The following is a 7,393-nucleotide window of genomic DNA, read 5'->3' as shown; positions in this document are numbered from 1 at the left end:
ACCCCATCAATCCCCCTTTCCTGGATGCCTTAGGGGGTCATCCCTATGGAGGAGCAGGCCCAGTCCCTCCCAGCCTGTCAGAGCCTCCACTCAACTCATGAGCACCCTGCTGGGACGCAAGTTGGCCTCAGTGGCTGAAATTTGAGAGGCAGGCAGTTCCTGCTATGTTCAGACCCCAGGGACCAACCTGAAACTATACCTGACTTGCAAAGCCCACCTTAGTGAATGGTTGGTCTCCAGTTATTTCTTCAGGGTCAAGGACAACTGCCACTAAAGCTCTAGAAAACTTTTGACACCTTGTACCAGGAATTGGGGCAAGCCTGGGAGTATCAATGCCTGTGGAGAGAAGTTGGCCTTGGGAGCTGATATATAGAAATGCACAGATTGTACCAAAACCAATAAAGCCCCCATCGCTGATGGTACAGGAATCATGCTGAAGCCCTCTGAGATGATGTTTCTAACATACTAACATAACAGAGAGAGAGAGAGAGAGAGAGAGAGAGAGAGAGAGAGAGAGAGAAACACTGCTTATCACACCGGGAGAGTGATGCACCTGCTTTGTCTTGGGCCATCAACGAGATAAAGCCAGGAGTATTGCTGTCCTTTACAGGCAGGGCTGTGAGTGGCTGCCTCTTTGAGCAAAGGCAGAGCTGCCTGTGGGATAAAATGATCTGGCCCTAGATAGCTTGGACTAGCTAGATTTCCCTGGATTGTCAGCCATGTAAGTCTGGGGGCTTCATGTGCTGAAATGTGAAAGGCAGCAGGGCCCTGGTGCAGGAAGGCGGTGACAAGGGACCACTGGAGAGACCATATTCCAGAGAGAAGGACTCTAAACTCTTTGATGTTGAATAAACATCTCGTAGGGAAATTGCAAAAAGAAATCACTCCATTTTTTAGCTTCCTGTCTGGCTTTGTGACCTGACCCCAGACATGTTCATACTTACTGCTACCAAAAGCCCTTCAGGCACCCTGGTATGCCCGTGAGCACCAGGGGCTACTGCTGTCCTAACTCCACACTGTATTGGCAGAGCAATTTCTGTCTTCCTGCCTTCTTGTCTTGAAGAGCCCTGGGGGAGGGGGATGTGATTCCCTAACTTGACTGAACCATGTCAACTTCGGTTTCTCTGTCACTTCCTGTCACTGCCATAGATGAGCCGAAGGTGAATGAACTCCGTCCTGGGTTTCCTGGGGACTCTATCACTGATGTCATTACTGCTTCTTCTGCCCACCGGAAGCCAAGCCTGAACTTGAAACTTGAGCCTGAGACAAATCCAAAGGCTGGGAGTCAAGGGGAAGACAAGTAGAGCAGGCAGGAAATCCAGGTCCTTAAGCAGAGGCACCGTCTAAGAGAATAGGATGATCATGGTGGTCATTTGTTACCAAGAGCTGGAGAGACTGGAGAGATCAGGGGACTTTCTGCGGCTACAGAGTCTTGAGACCCCAGCTCTGCATCCCTGCATCTTTGGCCGGTAGTGATAGCTGTGGTGGAATCGAGGTCAGAGCATCCCAAGCCTCCTGCATAGAGACGAGATCGCATGGGCCACTTCTGCAAAGATAGAAGGTGGGAGATGATTAACATGTCTATTGTGGTCCTGTGTAGACCAGAACCATTAAGATCTTAAATTTGGCCTTCCCTGGCGTCCCCTGCTTGACACGTGCCCAAATATCACAGCCTTAAATGATCTCCCAACTGTCTGACAGAGGCATAGGCAGAGCCCACTGCAGGCAGAGAAAACTTGTTTGGGGTGGAGGGGAGGTACACAGGTGCCCTGGGTGAGGGAGTGTGAGAGATGGAGAAGGGGCAGGATGGGGCTCTTCAGTTCATACCCTGCCAGGAGTTCAAGTTCTTCCCACCAGGAGAAAGGTTGGTCTTAGAAAATGCAGAATAGCCAGGTAGTGGCAGTGGCACATGCATACCTTTAATCCCAACACTCAGCAGGCAGAGGCAGGCAAATCTATGTGAGTTTGAGACCAGTCTGGTCAACAGATCTAGTTCCAGGACAGCCAGGGCTACCCACAGAGAGAAACCCACACAGAGAAACCTTGTCTCAAATAGAAAGAAAGGAAGGAAGGAAGGAAGGAAGGAAGGAAGGAAGGGAAATGGATGGATTAATAGATAAAAAATAGAGATAGACAGACAGACAGACAGACAGACAGATAGATAGATGAAAAACTACAAGGATAACTGTGCTCAGAATTCATCTTCCTCCCTGTCATTCCTCACTTGGGGGCTCAGTTCCCCTCCCCTCCTCTCCGCTACTCTCTCAACGATATATTTATTGTTCATCTACTATTCGCAAGGGCTTCATTTTACATTGAGATAAGGACCTTGCTCTCTTACACATGGCCCTGTGCCCAGGGCTAGCTTTAGCACTTTAGACCTACTCCATTTAATCTCAGAGGTTTGCATTTCCTCTATATTCTCTAGGGGAAAATTTTTTTTTTTCAAGAAGACAATATGTAAGAGAAAGAGACAATAAAAAGTATCCATCACAAAAAATCAGGTTGAGGGCTACATATGTGCTGGACTGGCAGGTGCAGACCAGAATGCACGAATCCCTGGGTCCAGTCCCCAGCATAGGGTTAACCAAGTGTGGCGGGCAGGCCTGAGTTCTGGAAGGTGAAGGAGGGAGGACCAGAGGGTCAGGGTCGTCATAGGCTTCATATGAGTTTGAGGCCAGCTTGGAATATGTGACATCTTGCCTTTGAAAAAAAGTTATTCCTTCAGAAGCTAAGGAATTAGCTTCCCTTTATGATACAACCCAGTCTTTTGTGTGTTTACTTATTTTTATTTGTTTGTTTTGTTGTTGTGTCTCTGTGTATCCCTAGCTATTCTGTAACTCCCTTTGTAGATAGGGCTGGCCTTGAACTCACAGAGATGTGCCTGCCTCTGCCTCCTGAGTGCTTCCCATATGGCTTTTTCCCCCCATATTAAGACAGTCTTGCTAAATGGCTAGACCTGCCTGGAACTGGCCATCCCTCTGCCTTGGATTCCTGTATGGTCCACCTGGCTCACAGCACACTCTTTACACAGGTCCTTGTGAGGAAGGCACTTGCTGAGGGCAGGGGAGCTGAGAGGCAGAGGTCTGCAGTCAGAAGCCCAGGCTCAAACTGCATTCAGCCACTTGTCCTCCCCAACCTCCCATCTCCTCAGGTAATCTTCCTTTGGCTCTTGCAGTCAAGAGATAAGAATCCTCTAAAGTGCTCTAGCTTGTCCTTAGTGTCCAATCACAATGGCTGTTACTATTGAATGACTATTGTGAACTTTCCTTTCATTCACGATTATTGTTCATTGTTCTTTTTTTATTCATTTTGCACTCCAAAAGAGATGGCCGGCTCCTTGCTTGTTCTATCTTGCACATTCTCAAGCTGAAGTTCCAGAAAACCAGGTAAGAGTTAGTTTGGCATGGTGCATGCTGGGGCCCTCCTACCCTGACTGATGGCCTTCCAGTCTGATGGCTTCTGCACTGATGGGCTTAGCTGTTGCTCTCCCAGAGAGCAGACCTCTGCCATGACTGTAGTCCAGAGACAAATAAGGCAGGTGCTACACAATGTGGTGAGGCTGTTAGGAGACAGATGACTCTCTGGGCTCTGGGCCTGTGGGCCTGTGATTAGGTAACCTATTTTGGTTGAATGGGGCTTGTTCCACTGACCCAGTAGAGAACTCTACAAGGGACGGAAAAGCGAGCCACATTCCCAGAGACAGGTGCCTGACACCACAAAGGTCCCAACTCCATAATTCTGTGACTACCAGTCAAGCAGACAATGTCCCAAGCTTCTGGCATTCTGTCTAGACTCCACCCCACAGTTACCTGACTGTAGCCAACTATGCTCCTCCCCGCAGTTACCTGATAGCTCAACCCACTATAAGAGGGGCTGCTTGGTCCCTCCTCTCTCTCTTTAAGCAGACACCTTTCTTACTCTCTAGCCCCCCTCCCTTCCCCCCTCTCTCCACGTGGGCATGGCTGGCCTCTCTCTACCTTCTCTCTTTCTACAATAAAGCTCTAAAACCATAGACTGTCTCTGCTCATCAAGGCCCACTGTGCTTGAACGATGGGATAGGCTTTCTCCTAATGAGCCCTGTCTAACCTCTTGGCCAGAAGGCCAGCCATCCTGTGTTCCAGCCACGGACCCGACCAAGGATTCTCGCAGGCGTGGGAACCACCCAGCGCCCCCTATTCCCCTGCCCTCTCCTCCCTCGGTCAGCACCAGAGCTGACCGAGCTGCCCAGGTCCCCCATTTGTTCTCAGCTCCTCCGCAGTATCCAGCGTGGGATGCTGGAGGCTGGGAACCTGGTGCCTAGACTGCCCCTTGTCCACCACCCGCCAAGTGGGGTCAGTGGCTTCACACAGCCAGACACCCACCCGGGTCCGCGTGGAAAGCATGTGGCAGTCTTCTGAGTCCACCTGCCCAGAGCACTGGAACTCTGGTGGGACGCAGCTTTTCTCCCACTCCCTCTTTCCCCCACACCCACGACCCCGCACTCCTCTCTTCCCGACACTAAGAATCTCAGTCTTTTCCTCCTCCAGCAGCGAGCACATTCCCAATGCAGCCGCTCCCAGTCCCCATTCCACCCCAAGAGCCAGCCTCAGTCCTCCTTCTGAGAGAACGACAAGAAAATGACCCCAATTCCCATTCTCCCAACGTTCCTGACTGAGTTCCTAGGCCAGTGACCTACCTTTAGCGGGTGCAAGTAACGGAGTCCACGCACGAAGGGAGGCCAGGCAGGGCCAGGCAACTCATGGCCGAGGGTCCGGGTGAGGTGGGCAATGTAGCTTGTGGCCAGCACCAGCACATCCAACTTGGAAAGCTTGGTGTCGGGTGGCACTGCAGGCAGAGCAGCCTGCAGGGCCAGAAAGGCCTGACGAAGCGTCTTCACGCGAGTCCGTTCCCGTGCTGCGTTCTCCGGGCTGGCCTCACTCTGCAGAGAGGACCCATGAGTGCATCCGACCCAGATTCCCACCTAATCCTGGCTTCTTGTTATTGTTGCTATTGTTGAAACAGAGTTTCATGTAGCCCAGACTAGACCTGAAATCCATGTTTAGCCCAGGATGACCTTGAACTTGGGATCCGAATGCTTCCCCCTTCTAAGTGCTGAGATTGTAGGGACATACCACCATACCTAGTTGACCCTGATTTCCACGGGCCCATTAATACCATGTCTTCTGCTGGAACTAATGGGCCTCACTGGGTCTAAGCCATGCCTCATAATACAAATGAAGGAGGACTAGGCTGAGATCAGATGACTAGAAGGTGGCAACACTTGGCTCAGTTTCTTTCTATTATTGCATTATCGTCTATTCCACTCCCATGGGAGTGTGGATCCTGCTTATCAGGGTACCCTGGGTGCCACAGGAAGCATAGAGCCACACCCTTGCTTAGTAGGGCTGACCCTTGACCTACCTAGATCCTAAGAGTAAGAGATTGCCATGGTAAAGAGGGAAGGACTCTGCACCAAGGATCAAACCCCACAGTCCTGAGCTACAGATTTAGCTAAATTGGTAGAATGTTTGCCCATCATGTGAGAGGCCCAGGGGTTGATCCCCACCCATCACTGTACAAACTGGTGTGGTAGCACATACTCTTAGCTCTTGGAATGTAGAGGCAGAAGATCAGAAGTTCCAAGTTCTAGGGTACAGGGAAAGTTTGAGGCCAGCCTGGGCTATGTGAGGCTCTAGCTCAAAAATATATACATATAAGTAAATAAACCAAAAACCTCAGCCTAGGTATCAGGCTGCCTGCCACTGGTGGCTGCTCAGGGACTTCAGGCAATGCACACATCTCCTCTGGTTTGAGTTTCATCAGTAGAGATCAGTTCCATCAACTCTCTGAGCTTTGCTATGATGAAGCTCTGAGCTGTCCTGTGCCTCCAGCATGTTACCATGGGCCTGCTCGTGGGCAGATCCATCAACACTGATGGAGCCTCTTCCTTCAGAGGTGGCACATCACTGCCCTCCAAACCCTGCCTTCCCCAGCTCCCTCCTATAAGAGTCCTTACCCTGCCATGAGCTGTTCCCCTAGCTCTGGTCCCTCGAGGGGCAGAGGTGGCTCTGCTCAGTCTGTGATTGCTCCAGCTAGTGTCCTCCCACAGGTCCTGCCTTGTCCTGTTGATGCGGCTCCTCTTCCTGTCAGTGCCTAGAAGCCACCGTGCCTTGGCCTTATTATGACCATGCCCTTCTCCTGGCATTGCTGGTGTCTCTGTGGCCTCCTGTGACATGCCGCTATCATGAAGTATGAGGCTGTAGGCCCTAGAGCAGGGACACAGTACCCAAGGGAGCCTTGGGCTCAAGCTCACCCTGACAGGGTGGCCATCCAGCCAGCAATGTCAGTGTCTGAAGGAGCTGGCGCCAACTCAGTCCTACTTCACTCCTTGCTCTGGGAAAACTGCCCACCCAGCACAACCCCCGCAAAAAGCCTCCGCCTGCCTCCCATTCCGGCTGAGGGGTGGAGGCACTGCATGCTGGGAGTGGCCAAGCCCATGCTTAGAAGGCAGGAAGATGGGTTAGGAAGAGAGTGCCCTTCCATTCCATGACTGACCCTGACACCTGACAGAGTACGGGGTTCAAGTCCATAGTCTGGGGTTCTGAACCTCCAGCCCTTTTGGCAGAGACTGTCCACATGTATAGCCTTCCTTCCTTCCACTGAAGCACACACAAGGGATGCTACTCTCAACTCCTCAAACATGCTTCCCAATTTCACCTTCTGTCTTTCCATGCTCTGGTGCCTTCCTCTCACACTTCCAGGAGAAGGATGCCATCTTCAGGGCTCTGTGCTTCACTTACCTGGACTTTAACCCCGCCCTCCACCAGCCTGTATCCCTATTTGATTGGCAGGACCATATTCTGACTAGTATCCTAATAGCATGTTCCTAGCTCACTATATGTCCTGCATTGTGGCATGCTCATTATATGAGCATCTTATTTATTCTCCAGAGCAACCATAAAGAAAAGAGATCCTCTGTGTGTATGTGTGGGGTATGTGTGTGTGTGTGTGTGTGTGTGTGTATGTGTGTGTGTTTGTGCCTGTGTGTGCATGTGTGTGGTTGGGTGTTTGGGTGTGTCTGTGTGTCTGTGTGTGCATGTGTGTGTTTGGATGTGTATGTGTGTGTCGGTGTGCATGTGTGTGTTTGGGTGTGGGTGTGTTTCTGTGTGTGCATGTGTATGTTTGGATGTGTATGTGTGTGTGTCTGTTTCTGTTTCTGTGTGTGCATGTGTGTGTTGGGGTGTGGGTGTGTTTCTGTGTGTGCATGTGTGTGTTTGGATGTGTCTCTGTGTGTGTTTCTGTGTGTGTATGTGTATGTTTGAATGTGGGTGTGTCTGTGTGTGCATGTGTGTGTTTGGGTATGGGTGTGTTTCTGTGTGTGCATGTGTGTCTGTTTCTGTTTCTGTGTGTG

At 50.8% G+C, this 7,393-nt stretch overlaps 1 protein-coding gene across 1 annotated transcript; it reads right to left on the bottom strand.

The window, feature by feature from the left end:
- Positions 1–1,369: 1,369 nt before the first annotated feature.
- Positions 1,370–6,217, bottom strand: Tcf23 (transcription factor 23). Its single transcript, XM_021163975.3, has 3 exons — positions 5,999–6,217; positions 4,679–4,921; positions 1,370–1,546 (listed from the first exon to the last, which is right to left on the bottom strand). The coding sequence occupies exons 1-3, from the start codon at positions 6,215–6,217 to the stop codon at positions 1,370–1,372; spliced, it is 639 nt and encodes a 212-aa protein (XP_021019634.1).
- Positions 6,218–7,393: the final 1,176 nt, after the last annotated feature.

Source organism: Mus caroli, unplaced genomic scaffold (assembly GCF_978045245.1).
Source record: "Mus caroli unplaced genomic scaffold, Mus_caroli_1 scaffold_4, whole genome shotgun sequence".
Classification (NCBI taxonomy): domain Eukaryota; kingdom Metazoa; phylum Chordata; class Mammalia; order Rodentia; family Muridae; genus Mus; species Mus caroli.
The sequence above is the reverse complement of the archived record's forward strand: the minus strand, read 5'-3'. Positions and strand labels throughout refer to the sequence as shown.